The 19,033-nt window shown below is 36.1% G+C and overlaps 1 protein-coding gene across 11 annotated transcripts in view; it reads left to right on the forward strand.

The window, feature by feature from the left end:
• MICAL2 (microtubule associated monooxygenase, calponin and LIM domain containing 2) overlaps positions 1–19,033 on the forward strand; it is a 149,199-nt gene that overhangs the window by 66,594 nt on the left and 63,572 nt on the right. For 5 of the 11 annotated variants that reach the window (XM_026664837.2, XM_087950954.1, XM_087950953.1 and 2 more), the window contains 4 exons: positions 401–508; positions 2,859–3,045; positions 3,736–3,812; positions 4,764–4,863. In XM_026664837.2, the coding sequence (XP_026520622.2) occupies positions 401–508; positions 2,859–3,045; positions 3,736–3,812; positions 4,764–4,863 (472 nt within the window). Of the gene's footprint in view, positions 1–400; positions 509–2,858; positions 3,046–3,735; positions 3,813–4,763; positions 7,865–9,136; positions 9,188–11,055; positions 11,273–19,033 lie in introns of those variants that run through there. The other 6 variants (XM_087950959.1, XM_087950961.1, XM_087950958.1 and 3 more) reach the window with 3 other exon arrangements.

Here is a 19,033-nt window from a genome sequence, read left to right on the forward strand (position 1 = left end):
TTGGCCATTTAACAAGTTGCCCAGAATTAAATGCAGGTCTCACTTAATTCTTTAGCCTCTTGAGTGTGTAGTAGAGTGTGTTTGAATGTATGCATACACACAAACTCATCTGTTCAAGATATTCATACAATCTCAGATTTTAAAGATGTAGCAGATTGTCAACATATGGTATTATACAGATTTTAGACTTTATGTAGTAAGGTATAAATGTTTAGATTTTATGTGGGATTGGCATTCTGTAATTAAGCTCTGTTCTTTTTTTACTTTAAACTTGTACACCTTTGCTTCACTGTTTTTCTTTGCTTTGCTTTTCCTTAAATTGTAATTTCTAAGGCAAGATTTCTTCATTTTCCATCTTTTCTCTTTCCTCTCTCCTTCTTTGGGCCTTGTTAAATATTAGATGACAGTAGGGAAGGTGTCTCATGGAATAGATGCTGTAGCACAAATCCTTGTCAATCTATACAGGAATGATCACAAACCTAATCCATTACCTGCATCTTTGCAATTGGTAAGCCTTAATCAACACATAATTGAGTGCAACTCGTTATAATGAAGATGATAATATTTTATCCATTAAATGTATCCATTTTTCAGCAGTGAAAACAATAGAACCTTTTTACAGATAACAGCACTGGCTTTTCCAAAGCACATAAAAATGCTGAATTATTCATAGATTCCCTGGTTATGTTGAATCACTTTATATGTATTGTACTTTGAATAAGTTATAGCCTAAGTAGCCCAAAATAATTAAGAATTTGCTGATAACATTTAATGTTTCCTTTATATATACATGCATTCATATATTCAGATTTTTAAAATCTCTGCTTGCAATTCCAGAAAATATTTCCCTTTTTTCAGTTAGTTAAAATATCTGTATCCCACTTTTCTACCAAAAATGGCTTATTTTCAGGTTATACAAATCATCTGCCTTTTAACAAGAGGCTTTCAAAGCAAATATTCATAAAAATAAATTTGAATGGATAAAGCCAACATTTGTGCCTATATTTTCAGTTTATACAGATATACAGAATATAATATAAATTATATTAAAATGAGTTACATTGCATTGAATAAAATATGAAAAACATTGTTGCTCCCTAACTCTAGTCTAGCACATTAAGACAATTGGAAGTAGTGCTTTTTTGTACTATATAAATGGGCATAATTCAATTTCTATAAACAAATTGGAAATCTGAAGATTAGTTAGTGAGCTATTTTATATACAATATGTTGAACATGCAGCACATTCTATATTTGAACATAGCCTTAAAAAAACTAAAGTACTTTACGAGCCTGTGCCAAATACCAGTCTACAGAACCAAAAGTCATTGCAGATGACTCAGCAGCCAAATGTAAAGAGCTTCAAATATTTGGGATGCATCATCTCAAGTGATTGGTCTTTGAACAAAGAAATTGACTGCATTCAGGCTCTGGCTGGATGCATAACAGAGTAATCTAGCAGCACAATGTCTATATCTCCACAAAGCTGAAAGTCTGCAGAAGCTATCATTATTCTTTCTCTCATATGGATGTGAATCTTGGACTTGGTACTGACAACATAACAATCAATTGGAGAAATTTCATATTCATGCCCTCCACTCCAGCCTTGGCATTTGTCGGCAAGACCATTTCTCAAACTTGAAGATTTGGATAATGTGGATCCATGAGTATTGAGTCCCTAATTATCAGAGTCATAGGTGGGACAAATCATCAAAATGAAAGGACTACTGTATGCCTTATCAATTGTTCTATAGTGAACTGGAGACTAAAAAGAGACCTCAAGATTATCTATTCAAGCACTACAAAGATACTGTGAAGGCAACCTTATGTTGCTGTGTCATCCAAGAGAATTAGAACACACAACTGATGATAGAACCAGCACCAAAAATGACTTTTGAAAAATCTTTTACCGTAACTACCTTAATAAAGCCATCTAACATCATGAACAAGCATCATAAACATTAAACCAGGAAGTACCAGTAGTTGAAAATACATAAAATATGGCACTAGCAATTAAAATCTGCCAGAAAATTACTGTGGAGAGAAAGTGAGAACACAAATGTGTTAAGGTTTTTCATGGCAGCATATCAAAGAGGCTGATTAAGATGCTGGTAGGAGTTAATTCCAGTGCTTTTGGCTCTTCTATTGCCAAGTTCTAAACCCTAGCTATAGATAGCTTCACATGGGCACTCACACCACATATGGAAAGCCTGCTCCACCATTTAGCCATAAGACCTACTGAATAACTACTACTATATAGTAGCAAACCACTAAATGCATGGTTTGCTATGACACTATGGGTAGACCTCGAATTACAACTACAATTGAAAATTTCTGTTGTTAAGTGAACTTTGCCCCATTTCTTGACACCAATAGTAAGTGAATCACTGCAGTTGTTAAATTAGTAACATAGTTGTTAAGTGCATCTGGCCCCCGTTGACTTCGCTTGTCAAGGTTGGAAAAAGTGATCACATAACCCCCAGCATACTGCAACCATTGTAAATGTAACCAGTTGTTCAAATTTTGATTATGTGAGGATGCTACAATAGTCATAAGTAATTTCAAATGGTCACTGAACAAATGGTTGTAAATTGACGACTACCTGTATATTATTTAAATGTATAGTATATTGCCAGGATGCAGAACATGTCTAATCAGCAAGAAAATGCAAAATGATGTAAAACAGCTCTGATTAAAAAAATATGCAAGTAACAATACAAATCATTGTCAAGCAAATCAGGAGAGCCTGTTCTTGATTAAACTCCTAGTTTTCCTTCTGAAAAAACTTTTTTTGTGAGATTAAATAGTGATACAAACATTATTCAGATATTACCAATATATTTTAATTTTTTCAATAGGGATCTTTGAAAAGAGAATTTCCTCAGACAATAGGTGGAAGTGAAATCTGCTATTTCTGTAAGAAAAGAGTTTATGTCATGGAACGATTGAGCGCGGAAGGCCATTTCTTCCACCGAGAATGCTTTAAATGTGTCATATGTGCAACTACTCTCCGCCTAGCAACATATACCTTTGATGCAGAAGAAGGTAATGCAGATCTACAATAAAGTATTTTAATTTATCGATAAAGGAGAATATTTGTAGCTCAGGGTTGAAATGAGAAGTCCTTGGTGGTCTCTGAACTTGGTTGTTTTCTTGCAGATGTTTCATTACATAAACTAGGTAACATCAGTGCTTATTGCACTGATCGTAAGACTAAAAGGACTATATAGTAGGACTAGCACTGATGATGCTACGTAGTTTAAGTAATGAAACATCTGCAAGAAAACAATCAAGTTCAGAGAGCATCAAGGACCCCTCAGAAATATTTATGTATTGATGCCAAGACAATGTACCCTACGCATATTTTGATTGTATGTTCCTAGATACGGTTAAACTAAATGATAAAGGGTGGGTTATATGAAACCAAGCAAGGATAGCATCTTCATTATCCACAGCAAAAATACCACATGTGGTATTTTAGCCATTTTGCCAAGGCTTTGGTATCCCAAAGGTAAGACCACTCAGTTGCTAGAATAAGGTAATAAACTTTTCTCATATAAAGGACTTTTTCATGAAAGCACTGCTTTCCAAATGGTTTTAAACAAAGTCACTTAAAATAACTTACATTTGAAGGTATATTACATTTACATTCCCCATTCCATTTGTCAAGTTTACTATCTGGCAGATTGCATTGGGGAAGGGACAAAACCTAATGGCATTCCTTTTATTTTTCAGGTAATTTTTACTGCAAGCTTCATCTTGCACAATGTAAAACAAAGAATACGCACAGAAAGAAGAGAGCGGAAATAAAGGTATATATATATATATTTCCACTAAAGTATGACAGAGAGTAGGAAGATTATAAAGAGACCAATTCCAGCTCATTGGAAGTGATGCATAAAAGGGAAACTATCCATGTTATTCTGGCCGACCTTTGCACTTGAATTACATTGGGGTGATCACTGGATATCCAAAATGTTGTCTCTCTTAGCAGAAGTGAACTGATACATTCAGAGACGTTTTCGCTCAGTCTGTGAGCCACCCTAGCTTTAAAACATTTATATCAAGATATGTCTTTGTGCCACCTGCAGAAAAGGAGGAGCTGAAATATGTAAGAATTGCAAATGATTGTTTTTTGGACTTCAAAGTACCAGTGAAATTTCTGATGGTTCCATTATTTTAACACGCCAAACTACATTATTTTCTTAGCCTAGTCATATCAAATGCATTCTAATGTATTTTCAATTTTGACTGGAAAATATGATGCATATGATGATAAACAAGAAAGAAAATAACCTCAATGACATGTTTTCTTTCCCTGGGCTGCCATTTTTTTGTTTATCAAGATGAGAAAATATTAAATATCCTTTGCATTCTCATTCTAACTTTCTTGCAGCCTCTCTAAGGCTTTTTATTAGTTTTTGAAAGGAGACACTAGGGGGAGGAGATAAGACGTGACCTTTATGTCTACCTTGATTCTGAAAATTGATATCTGTTTATAACTTGAACTCAATGGAAAAAATTCCCTTACTTATTTTGGAGTTAGTAGGCCATCAGGGCGGTCCTTTTCTAAGTTGAAGCATTGACACACAGTAAATTGTATTTTGGAGATTGCAAAACATTTCTTTGCAAGGAGTTTTGAGTAATCTAGAAAGTCTTTGAATCGTGGCAAGGCACAAATGTAGACAATAAATAAATGGTTTTTTAAACAAATATTTGAAATATTGAAGATGAACATCCTGTTAATCTATTTCTCTTTAAAGGAGGAAGCAGGACTTCAGAGGCATCAAGAACCCATGTGTGAAGAAACTAGCTCAGAAAGTGCTTTTGCTACTAGTAGCAGCTCAGAAGACCGGTCACCAGGTATCCTGCCTTCATTCTTTGGGAAAGCTCTATGCTGGCCTCTTAAGGTGACCAGGGATCTGCTTGATCTTCCGAGACGCCTCTCTAACTGGATGCATGGTGTCCTGCACGCAACCAGACTTCATTTCTGGGACAATGCATACAACTATGTCTACTTGTATGAACTCCTAAGCATTAGCATGCCATTCCTTTTTGTGCTTCATGAGTTACTTGGCAATTTTTACGGGGAAGTGGAGTTGTCATATGACAATATGCTTGAATCGGTGAAGAAATTTTTCAAGCTTTAAAGTTCTTCTGAATCTTGGTTGTGCCTTTCAGATTTCCAAAACAAACAGCTTTGGGGTTTTGCACAAAAATAAATATTTCAATTCAGTAAGTGCTTTAAATGAGCCCAGAGCTCCATGGTGCAATTGTAAAATCATTTTTATTATTATTATTATTATTATTATTGGATCATGAATGTTAAGTGTCCGAATTCATTTCCCATCCATGGAGACGCTATGAAGGATAGTTTTATAGATTTTTTTTAATTACATGAATCTATTTCTAGTTAAAAAAACATATATTCCTCTATGTTTACATTTTGATATTCTTATTTTAATGACTGTGAAAGGAAGAACTTTCATACATAGGGAGATAGCAAATTTTTATTATGTGGAGGTTTATTTTGAAAACTGAATGTGGCACATACCTTTTTCTACCTTTTGCTTTGTCTATGGGGCTACTGTCTTCATCAATTTTTTTTAAAGTTCAAATGTATACTTAGCCCATAATAGTTACATTGACGTCTCTTTGATAAACCCTTTGTGAACACTGGGCATTTTCTGTAATATTTATGAATGAATTCAAAGAGTAATATTAAGACATTAATTAAACTAAACCAAAGTACAGCAATAGCCTATATTTATTTTTTCTCAAATCAAGGGGCAATTTTGTTAATTTATATTAGAGATAACCCAGAGCTGATATGGAAGGTAAGATGTATCTGTGTTAGAATAGTTTTTCTCAGTCAATCATTTGAAAGTTGTAACGATCAGAATAGTATAAAAATGGAATAATTTGAGAAAGAGGGATAATTATTCAGTTTCTGTTACTGACTTCATAGCTCTTTTTGACACCATAGAGTGTCATAGAAATTAGGATATGGCTGAGAATTATAATATATTCACTTGATATAAAAGCCACATTTGACTGAAAGAGAAAAGGTATAGGCACCATAGGGCCTTAAATTTATTTTTGCCATTATAGATGATTTACACAGGAGATATCTATGGATAAATTTAAGATAAAAAATAATTAATAGGATCCTTTTATTTAATGTCTTATTGCCCTAAGTTATCTTTGAAGAATACATGCTTCTTCAAAGTCTTGGGAAATAGCTGTAAAAACAAAGTCCAATTATGAGGCTTGTTCATTCTATAAAAGGGTCAGATAATTGGCTCCTGAAACTAAAACCAATTTGACTTTTGGCTGATAGAAAAATAGTTCTCCTAGATTATATGTCTGGTTCTCTATACCCATCCTGTGGCTATTCAATTGCATAAATATTATTTGTATAATGTAATATTAACTTACCATTAAACAGGATAAAAACAACTTCATAAAACCCATCAAGAAAGATTTAATTTAGAGCTAGCCTGTTAAAGGATTAACTGGTATACATGCTGTTCTATTTTCACCTTAAATCTCATGGATTCCTACTTGGAAAATTGTCCTATTTATTTCATTGGAATGGGGAGATGTAGTGTTAAGCACAGTACACAACAATAATCTTTAATTAAATGAACAATGGTGATGAAAAGAGGCTTTTATTTTTAATATTTTTAAAAGAGGGTTAATTTTTGCTCTGTTAATTATTTGCTTACATGTTAGAATTTTAGGTGGTCCTACTCACATGCTGTGATATTGTGAACTCCCTGAAACAGCAAAGGGATTTGTGTGACACCCCTCCATGAATAAAACCAATGAGTTCCTTCTTCTCTATAATAGTAATTGTGCCATCAGGTGCACAGAAAGCCAGAATCCATTGAGAACTCAGTCCTGCTGCTAGCTTGTCTAGGCCCAATGATGCTTTTAGGTCCTCCATTCCTAAGAAGTACGCCCAAATGTGTATTACCTGACAGATGAGATGTCTGCACCATGGAGCAAGGGACTAGATCCAGGGAAGAACAGGGTGGAAAGGGAAGTTGAATTATCAGAAGCCAGTGTGGACTGTGGAAACTCAGGTTACTGCTGTACCAATAAACAAGGCTTCTTTTAACAATGGAAAGGCTTGTTGGACCTTCAACCTCTATCCCTTGGACTTTCTGGTCACCTCTCTTCTGCAGTGATGAGCAGCAGAGGTAGGGAAGCTGTAAATAATATTTCCTACTCTCACATGACTAGTCTTTTGAGACTACTCTACCTACCCCCTCTTGCCATACAATGGCACTGCCTATGGTGTGGCCACTGACTTGGCCAGGCAGAGTAAGATGGTATTTGACAACCATTCAAGTTGGTCTGGGATTACAAATTTGAATCTCACTCTGTCTCGACAAACCAGCAGCTGCATCACTAAAGTTCCTTTTCCCCTGATTGCCATGTTTTTCTTGGTATTCTTTTAGAAGAAAGCAGCCTACCATATAGACTTGTAAAGGCCACTTACTGTGGCACCCTATGTTTCCAAAGCACTCTCCTGCAAGACCAGTTTCTTGCTACCTTCCTGCTCTGATCTCTTCATCTTGCCCACTATGGCTTTGAGCCTGACTCTGGGCAACTCCGCCTGTTTCTTCCCAGTTAGTAAAATCATGGCTCCCCACTCCTCATCTCCAGCCTGGCTATCTAAGCATGATCTTTCTGCCTTGCCTTTCTGCTTCGTCTTCCTTTGCTCCCCAGCCATGTTTTCCCAGCTGTCTATATATTATTTCCTCCTCCTGCCCTTGCAATTTGAATCCCTCCCATTTATCAACACATGATGGCAAGCTCTAAATGTGTGAACCCATCCTTTCCTTCCGCACCCCCCCATAAAACCCTCCTGCATTTTTTATTTGATGCCTTTTTTTCAATTAACAAACTAAATGTCTTTGTAGTTATTTCAAGGTCTCCCTAGCACATAGTTTCTGCTTATGCAACAGTTTTTGGTGTTCTCACCCGCCCCCCAACGCCTTTTTCAGAGTTTCTAATTCTCATTTAAGAAGGTGTAAGAGAAGGGAAATTTGATCTAGTAGCATCTTGTATTGGCTGATGGATACAACTCTGCAGTCTGTATCACAAGTTGAACCTGAATAAAGGTTGGCTCTCCGCTTGTAACCAGCTTACTATATATATATATATATAACTGCTGCCATTCTTGCAATTCAGCTATTGCATATCTCAGACTCAGGGAATTAAGCGTCAGAATAGCCAGTGTACACCCAAAATCTATGAATGATTTTACGGCAACTTCAAGGGTGAAGAGAACAACACAAATACGTTTTGCACTGCTTACTTCACTGTATCTTACATTAAAAAAAAGTTTCAATATTGTTAAATTATGTTCATATTTTATTTGTCTATAATTTGACTTGTTAGTTGTACAATCATTAGTTAATGATTACAATTTCAGCTGATTTGTATATCAAACCTTTATCACAAATGAAACACTTCAAGCGCTTCCGGTATTATCTAATAGTTTGAATGCAATGCACAGAAAAGGAGGGTCCATTTACACTGTTTGAAGCCACTGATAATCATTACACAGTACAATTTTGTTTATTCAGTTGTTTATCTCACTCTAAGGGAGACTATTTCCAAACTCAAGGTATGTTGGATCACTGTAAAAAGGCCAGAATTTTCTTTTGCGTTATGTCCAGTCACGTGTACACAAATAACCATATTCTATTTGGCTAAGGTATTTTGTTACTTCCTTGTCATTTCCACATTCAGTGAAGGTTTCTTTGGAAAGCTTTAGAGGTGGCTTTGGGGTTACAAAAGATGTGACCAATATATTGTACATGTAAATCCAAATTCAATCTCAGATAAATGCAGAATCATTTATTTTGACTTAATCATATTTGAAGTTGATTGTTTGAAGTCTGTTGCTATTTCAAAGAGTCTTTGATAACTACTATTATTTGATACTTGAAATGTAATAAATGTGGTTATTTAATATTTTTGGCTGATCAGAAAGACGAATTACTGTTCATTTGTTATACCTTACAGTATCAGTGCAATGTGTCTAGTGCTATGTAATCAAAGATTTACAGTTAGCTTGTTCTGACTACTTTCTTTTTCCAATATTTTACATTGTCTTTAGTTCATTTCAACATTCCAGTGCTACAGCCCCTAACTGGCTGAACCATTTCTAGTGTAAGATTTTCTATGCTTCCTTTTTTTCGTGTTGCGATGAATGCCTAATACTCCCTACTAGTGTTTAAAAATACCAGAGAAGAATGTGTGTTTTGTGTGTGTGTATGTGTGTACTAAATCCAAAATAAGAATCTGCATGGTCACTTACCCTACTTTGTAGCTGGCAATCCAAAACTTCTGACTTGCTTCTTTCCAAGTGTTCCCACTCTGCATTGTAGTCCTTATCTTTGCATGAATTCCAAATTTATTTTTAAAAAAGAAATTATTTATATTTAATCATGAGGCATTTCTATGTTTTTATTAATTCCTTCTTTGCAGCAATTAAAGTTGTGCTCAGGCATCTGCATCTCCTTAAATTGTAGGTCTTGGTCTACTAAATGTTAGGAAAAAATGATTAGGAGAATGGCCTTTTAGTTTTACAAATCACTTTAGCAACAACTATATAGAAAGTAATCTTAAAACACGAATCCCTGATTGTTTCAATACAAAGATTTAAGTAAAGTCTGGAAACTGAAAGACACAGATTTCATTCCTTAAGGAATTTTAATGCATCTATATGAAATTCAAATTCATGCTGCTGTGACATCAGCATAATACACATTTTTACAAGCTTCTGCTTATAAATGTAAAGGCCTGTAGGACAAAACAGACAGAACAGCCTCCCCCTCCCATGTATCCCCCTCCCAATCCTGTTCTATCTTCTTTTTACTGAGGATTGAGAAAGCTATTATGAAACATATCTTAAGCACTAAATACGGTACTTAAGGTGATATATTACTTTACTTTTTTCAAAATGGTCTCTCAGAACTCTGAAACGGAAAGACATTCTATGCAGAATTATTACCACTCCTATCATGAGGACAAACTGTATTTGCAAGAGAAAGATATGTATTTTCCCTCTAGGAGACAAGGCTATTTTCATAAGAAAAGGAAGAAGAATTCTGTCATTTGCTAGTGGGTTCTCTTGTTTACAATTTGCTTTTTTTCCTGTCCTTCTGCCAGCCTTATAGTCTGATAGGATGGAGCAGAGCTGGATAACACACCAGGTTTATTAATTATTGGTAGAGTTGAGAGTAGAAATAAGGATTTCTCTGCTTGTTCAGGAGGAGAATAATTCTAAATATTCTGGAATTGGAAGGAATCAGTCTGATTTTATGATTCGTGAAAGTAGTAGATAGTACAAAGAAGCTAGGAAAAAAAACACTGGAGATGACATATTTGATACTTCCTGAATAGAGAATCCCAAAGACAATCATATGCTATTAAAATTCTTACTCATCCAACTATGTGTCATGTTCCTATTTCCAAAGTAAAAAACTGGTTTTAGTATCTTAAGTATGCTAAACAAAATCGGTTTTTCTTTTCTTCAGAATTTTTAGAAATTTAGACCACTCTTCCTGCTTACTTTATGCTGAAGAACAATATTCAATTTGGATTTTGTTAAAAATGTAAACCTTTTCTGGTTTTTAATGATCAATATCTGCTTAATGTTTTGTAATGAATCCGGAATCACCCAAAGCTTAGCACATTCAGAAACCATAATTCTCTTCATAAATATGAGGACCCTCAGAGTTATATTGATTGCTTTAGTTTCCATTTTGAAGGATTTGGGGGCTCCCTAGCATGTTAAAAAAAGATACTTTAAAAAAATATCAGTGGAGGCTTTTAAAAACCACTTGAAGAGTCTTAAAAAGATGCTTCTTTTGGATTCCCAAAGGAAAGATCAGGAAAGGATCCAGATATATCCTAACAGAATGGTACCTTTTTTTTTTTTTTGCTGTGATTAACACAAATTCTCTGCATGTTTGGGGTATGGGGGACATCTGAATGAAAATTTTCTCTCTACTTTACTTATTTCTATTGCAGATCTACTCATCTCTTAAACAATACCAGTGGGAATTCTCTTCCTCTACTCCTTGTCACTTAAAATGTTTCTGGAATTTAATTAAACTTTTTTGTTAGAGTGTTCTTTTTTTTAAAAAAAAAAGTTTATAAAAATTTCACATGAAAATTTGTATTTTGCACAGATTTAATGTTTAACTTTTTAATGTGGCTGTTAAGAAATAAATTCAGTTCTCCTAAATACTGTTGCATCTGTTCTTCCTTTTTAACAAACTGCATTGGAGACGGAGAGTTTCACCTTTGCTGCCTTTCTGGTTTTGGTACAATGCTTCTTACACTCAGTGTGGGCTTTCTTATTATGTTCCTGAAAGACATTTAAAATGTTGCCAAATGACTACAAAATACAGGTAGTCCTCGACTTACAACAGTTCATTTAGTGACCGTTCAGAGTTACAACAGCACTGAAAAATGTGACATGGCTGTTTTTTTTAGTCTTGACCTTTGCAGCATCCCCATGTTCATGTGATCAAAATTCAGGTGCTTCGCAACTGGTTCACATTTATGATTCTTGCCGCACCCCAGAGTCATGTGATCACCTTTTGCGCTCTTCTGACAAGCAAAGTCAATGGGGAAGGCAGATTTACATAATAATCAATATACTAACTTATCAACTGCAGTGATTCACTTAACAACATTGGCAAGAAAAGTCAGAAAATGGGGCAAAACTCGCTTAACAAATGTCTCACTTAACATAAATTTTGGGCTCAATTGTCGTAAGTTGAAGACTACCTGTATGTACTATAAACATTTTGCGACCACTAGATGGCAGAAAGAAGCCAGAAAACACCGCCATCTGGTGGGTGCACTGATATTTGCAGACCTCATTGTTGTATAAGTGGTAACATTTTACAATGTTGTGCTCAAATCTATCATATGACACTTCCTTCCTATCTGGAAATGGAATCCTGTAGTGTAAATATAGAATATACTCTGACAAATTTTTGCAGATTCTCATCTGAATTTTGAGAAATGGTGGCTTTGGTAACATTTCTAACTTTTCCCTTTCACTAAATGGATCTCTTTTTCCTTTATAAACGTAAAGTTTTTTTTTTTTTAAAGGATAATGAAAGCTTCAGACTGCCATTTTTACCTATGAGACAATTTGATTAGTTTCAATTGCAATTATAACTGCTGATAATGTTTTTACTGTGATTAAAGTTTTTACTGTGTTTAAGAGGCAGGAAATGTGTTTGAGAAACTAAGGCTCAAAAGGCTCAGATTCTCGTGATCGATTAAACAAATGAGCAACAATCCAGAAATCAAGTCTTCTGACTGTAGAACTAAAACAAAGGAGAACTTGGATATTGGGTTTTCATAATTTTAGGCAACATGATGCTAAAGACACTTCTGTATTGCAAGCCTGTCGCACAGGGGTGTCAAATTCAATTTCATTGAGGGCCACATCAAGGTTGTGTTTGACCTGGGGGGCTGGGGTAGGCATGGCCAGGGAAGGTGTGGCCAGGTTGACATCATTCATGTCGGGGCGCAGGTGGTGGCCCAAGCACTCTGCCAACAAAAACAGACTCCCGAGCTCCATTTTCAGCTTTGAGCACTTCCTGCAACCCTTTGCCAGCAAAAACTGAGTTTGGGAGGACCACACACAAGCCTCCCGAGCTCCATTTTTTGCTGGCAGGCACCATGGGCCAGTCCTTCGCTACTTCCAGGGCTGCCCAGTGGGCAAGATCTAAGCACCAAATTCAGCCCGCAGGCCTTGAGTTTGACACCCCTGCTGTAGCACAAACATAACAGTCCCTTCCTGCCAGAAAGAAGTGCTGGGATTTCTTAGCTAATCACTGCTCAGATACTGACCAGTAATTGAGTGGTTTCATTTTCATATCGGCCAACAAAGTAAAAGAAATTACACTAAGAGTGTCTTATCTTCCCCAAACTTTATTTTGAGGAGCAAAATGGGTAATGTTGAGGAAATGTAAATATTAAGCTTAGAGAAGATGCTTGTCCCTTTGAATGAGCTCATCTCAATCGCTGTGTCATTCTAGGGGAGGAAGGCAACCTACCTTGTCTTGCCCTGCACTTACTGGCTTACTAAAGTTCTTAAATCAGTGCCGATACAACAGCATTAATTAGAAGAGCTCCAGTTTCATACAGTACTTACTCAGAGCCTTCCTTGTTCGTTCAAACCTTTCAATAGCCTAAAAGTCTGTAGAGATTCTCAGTCACCCAGGTCATGGTTGTCCCAAAGGTGCTTTTTTTCTGGAGGCAACTGGACTTCCTTGTTTTTTCTTTTGAAGTCTTTCTTTTTCTCTCTCTCTCTTTCAATAGCCCCCATTCCCAGGACTCTGCAGGACTACAAAGCTTTGCTAAGTGAAGTGCCAACCCTTTTATTTGAATCAGCTGTGCAAGGGCAACATATGATGGTTAAACATCTGGAGAGCTTTAACTTTTTTATGTAATCAATTTTTTATCAAAACATTCATAGGTTTTTGTCTCTTAGGTATTGTTTTTCCTGAATTAGACCACACTGTAGAGAAAACAATTCCGGTGTATATTGGATTTCTTTCCACAATGACTTTATTTCCCTTTTTCCAACCCAACCTTAATATCTCCACCCTTAAACCTTTGGTTATATAAACATACATCCATATTTTGCCTTGGATTGTCAGAAGTGACTTACAGTTTGGGAAGCATTCTCTTTATATTTTAACAATAAACTGCTAGTATGTTCAATCAGGATACCTGCCATTAGCGTAATACTGTTAAATGCTTCAAATCCTTATTTATTCCTGTGTTTATGTCCTGCTATTTGGTGTCAAAGAGCCAGAAAGGTGATCTTAATCGTTTATCATAAAACATTAAAATGACAATTTCTTCCATCTTTGCAATATTATAGAGCAAACATGCCTGCCTGGCAAATGTGGGCTGACCTAAATTTGGGTATGCATTTTGGGGCATACTTTAAAAACTATTTGAAAGCATATGATGTAGAGAACTAGAATTCTGGCAAATGTATAAATTTCTGAGAGGAATCAAAATGAAAATTAGATTCAATGAACTTTCTGCATTTGTCACAATGTGCTCAGTTTATTGTAGTCTTTTCCATCATTTGAAAAGCTAACTAAAGGCATTGCCTTTATAATGTATTTATCAAGATAATTAAAATATGTGTTGTTAGAGGTCCAAAGCTATTATATTCTTTGGTCACATTGCCATGATACTTGAATTTTGCAAAGATTTCTAACTAGACATCCCCATTGTTTTAGGCTAGTGGTTGTGTCACCAAATTGTCATAGACTTATAGAAAGTTGGTCTGGAATGAGATTTCTCCATCAGAATTTTTGACTGAGAATAGAAAGAAGGCCTAGAATTATTTGGATGGTTTTTATTATATTATCCATTGGCATGTATTCACATGTTCTTGCTAAAATGAAGAACATAGTTCTATGTATTTTACATATATAATCAGATATATTTATCCTGGTTTGGTTGGTTTCAGATACAACTTTAATATTTAATAGGAATACTGACTAAATCCATTTCAATATTTTTTTCTTTTAAAAGTATATACACGCATGTGATTTATGGACCCATATTTTAAGTATTAGTGCTAAGATAGAGATGAAAAAATGAGTGCCTGACTGCGTGTATCTTTGGAATGTTTAATTCTACAAGAATTAAACACAATTCTTCACAACCTGCTACATTTTCCAGGACCTATTAAACAACATTTCTCCCAAGAGTTATTGGCTATTCTTAATGTAGTAGGTTCATTGACCAGAAAATGAAAGGGAATTGAACATTTGTAGTGTAAATTAACTCCTTCATAGATAATGGATGCTTTGAATAAATGGCTGAATACTTTAAATATTCATCAGAAACAAGCTTGTTTTCATCATTGTTGCTGTTAATGTGCATTGGCAGATAACTCCTAGGAATTTTAGGTGTGGCATTCCTTTCTCCATCTAGGCATTTTTTGCCTTGGCCTTTCATTTTTGCTTGTTCAGTGAGCAGATTGTGAAGTGAATCACACGCATACATGCATAATTTCAAATATTCTTTTCGGTTGTAAGGAGGACCAGTGGCTATTGTCTAACTAGATTTATTTTGGTTGCAGCAAAAATAGAATTAATAATTAAGCCCAAGTATCAGAAATGTTTAGAAGTTGGCTGCAAGGCAATGTTCACAGAAACCCAACCACTACTTTGTCACTGCTTCGTTTCAATTCCAAGAAACTGAAATATTTCTTGGCTTGCCAAATACCTCCTTTGGATTCTCTAGTTCTCTTTGCAATGTTAATTGAACAGAATGGACTATGCAACTTTAAAAAATAATTTGCTTCTTAATGCATCGAGAGGATTGATCAGATGGATGAATGTGCATTCAGACAGACAGGGCTGTTCATAGCAATGACTCTGGACAGTTTATACGAAATTAAAAACAGGAAACAATAACATTAAAGAGCCAATAATCCACATAATCAAAGTCCAGGATGAAGAAAAATAACTCCAAATTTACCAGAGCAATAAATTCAATCAGCCAACTCATAGCAAAGCTCATTTAACAATCCTAATGCCTGGGGGGAAAGCCAGGCTTTAATTCCCTTTATGGGAGTTAATAGGGTTGGGGCCATCTGGATTTCTGGAGGGAGGCTGCTCTCTGGAGCAGGCACCACCACAGGAAAGGCATGACTCCTACTCCAGCAAGATGACATGGACAGAAGTCATCTGGAGCATGCCGTCCCTGACAAATCTGATGATGTTTTCCACAAAAAATGGAGACAAATAGCCTGGCTGGCCATAGGCCACAAAGGGTTTGATAGCTAATAACCATTTCCTGAATCTCATCCAGGGACCCCCTGTGGAGCCAGTTGTCTCACAGAGAAGAGTCTTTCTGGTATCCCTTTTCCAGATTTAAGGTATCACCAGGTGACAAAGGTTGGAACATTCAAGAGAGCAGACGTGCAATCTGTTTTTAATTCCAGAGTGGATTTTGGCTAAAGAAATGTGAAAAAGGCATTTTTTAGAACATGTACTAATGTTTTCCAATGTGTGGAATTCAATCCCTCTATTACTTAAGGTCACCTGTAGGATTGGCTTCTCCCATGACATTGTGTTCTACTATGATAGTTGGGGTGATGGGTATGAACAACAGCTACAAACACACGCGTGCACACACACACACACACACACACACACACACACACACTGATCAGGAACTTTTTCCTCATCAATGCGTCTTCATGCAGATGTTAGACTATTGTATAATTTCAAGGATGTTCTGGGTATGAGGACATTGTGCCCAGGAGTCTGTTTCAGATAACTTACGCATTTTGGTGTCAGTAGAATGTGATTTCTCCCTCAAAATCTCTTTCTTTCTCTCTCTTGCTGGTCCTCTACATTAGAAATGTCTTGCAAATTTGGGAGGGGATATAGCACCTTAATCTCTGCAATTCTTCTTGATATTAAAATGCCTTTACAGAAGATTCATGAAGTTAAGTTCTGGTGAAGTAAAATATAAACATGACCTTTTGATGAGAATAATATATATGTTTTAATGTTTCTAAGTACAGTCTTCTGTATAAGGAAATGTTTTGCTATGATTTGTTATGGGTGGATATGCTTGGGTTTTATTTAACTACACAAAGAAGATTTGTGTATTAGCAACAGAAATACAGTGGTGCTCCAATGAACACCTCTAGAGTAAACTGAGTTTCAAACACTCAAGGTGTACAGATACCACGTTTCCTTTGACACTCAATTATACACAAACCATTGCTTTCTGTTATCCCACACCAAGCCACATAGGTCTGCTGCAGCTAATATTGCTAGTCAGAAAATTGCACAGATTCAGTTTCCTTTAAAAAAAATAATCAGAAAGAATGAAGAATATTCAAGCAATAGGGAATATGGAAGACTAGGAGAGTCACGAATAGAAGAATATTATACTTAGTCAACACATCCCTCACTTCCCAAATTAAATTATAAAAACAAACAGGACAATTGCATAATGAACACCTAGCTTGGGACACCCAAATGGCACCTCAAAGTTAGTGAATCACAAAAATCTACTTATATATTCTCTTTGCTAGCCATAATGACTTACAGAAATCTAATCTGCGTATAGCATCTGAATTAGTGTTTTGGGTTTGCTTTGATATAGAATGAGGGTCATTAGAAAATGTAGTAATGGAGCTCTTTTAAGTTAACGACAAAGAAGTGCGCCTAAGCAATGACAAAGAGGAGAAAGGAAACTTTCTTCCTCATAAAAACATAGAAAGACAGAAGGCTGTAAATAAGGTAGGTGATGTGCTTACTCTGTATCACAGGACTTCCTTCCTGCTCACCAGATACTCAATCACCCTCTTCCTTCCTTCCTTCCTTCCTTCCTTCCTTCCTTCCTTCCTTCCTTCCTTCCTTCCTTCCTTCCTTCCTTCCTTCCTTCCTTCCTTCCTTCCTTCCTTCCTTCCTTCCTTCCTTCCTTCCTTCCTTCCTTCCTTCTTTCCTAGCATTGTATGGCTTAATCTTGGTACCATAATATCTAATGTCTTCATATTGAGGTAGTATTTGAATGGTGGATATCTCTGGAAGTTGTAACAGAGTATATGTAAACATACTGGAATTTTTTTTTACTTTTCCTGTAGTTCAGTGTGATTTCTTTTGTCTCTATACAATATTAAGTGAAAATTATTCTTTAAATAATCTTTGTCCTTTAATATTTCTGCAGGATGTTATGAGCTTAGCCTGACGTCCAAAAAAGCTTAGCAGAGTTGAACTTGAAGCTGATTATTACAGGAAATCCCAAGGCTGTAGACTAAATTGGAAGTTGCAAAAAATATCCCAGGAGAAAACAGTGATGTACTATGCCCAGAGTATGGCTAAAAACTTGTATCAATGCAGTGAACAGAAGCTGAAGTTGACTTGTTGGAGTCTGCACTTATGTGGTCCCCAGGCATAATTAGTCAAGTTCACATTGGTTCTAGGAATCTAAGAAGTTTTCTGCAGGCTGGTTGCCTCCCAACGTGGGCTTAATTATCTCATACAATTCATACTTGGCCTGTCTGGGAATTCTGGTGTGTAAAGTTCCACACCCTTAGTAAGACACAAAGTTGGGGAAAGCTATTATGCTCTATTTATATGCATATGTGCTGATATATCCGTGTGTGTGTGTGTGTGTGTGTGTGTGTGCGTGTGTGTGTGGTGTGTGTGTGTGTGTGTGTGTGAGAGAGAGAGAGAGAGAGAGAGAGGAGGGAGGGAGGGAGGGAGGGAGGGAGAGAGAGAGAGAGAGAGAGAGAGAGAGAGAGAGATTGTGACTCACAGACTCTTTTTTGTTGTTGTTTGCCATTAATACAATGTCTGGAATAAGGGATGAGTAGGAAAGATTGTGACTCAGAGACTTTCAGCCCATCTGATGTATAATACGTTTTTTTTACTAAGCAAGGCTGCATAATTTTTTTTCAATTTTTAGTAATTATGCATCCTTTATAAAGTAATTAACTATTTCCGCAGCATCTGAGTTACTATCTTGCTGTGACCAAGATGTTCACAGCTTTATGCTTTCTGTCTCCTTAGGGAATCATCCTCTCTATTTATAGTTCTTATTAGGGCTCCTGATATTCCTTTCTATAGGCAATAAAGCCTATTTACAGTTTCTTGCAGAAAAATACTTCTGCTCTCTGGAACTACACAGTGTATAAAATATTTGCTGGAGGAAATATACACTTTTTGCAGATTTAGTAAAATATCAAGTGTATATGTAGAAGGGGGGAGTTGTTGCATCAAAAGGCTTTATGTCACAAATAATCTGATGTAGTGATGTGGACCTTTTTTTGTGCAGCTGAGCCAGAAGCATCAGTAGGGTTTGCTGCTTGGGTAACATTCCCCCTTGCCATTCAATGGCATTTATGCCAGGGCTATGTAAGCTGATTTCTGGAATGGTGGGTGAGTTCCCCAGCCAGTAGTGTTGGGGACATCAATCTACCTTCCCACCA

Source organism: Notechis scutatus, chromosome 1, assembly GCF_049901735.1.
Source record: "Notechis scutatus isolate UNSWTSFEM ecotype Mainland chromosome 1, rNotScu1.2, whole genome shotgun sequence".
Lineage (NCBI taxonomy): Eukaryota > Metazoa > Chordata > Lepidosauria > Squamata > Elapidae > Notechis > Notechis scutatus.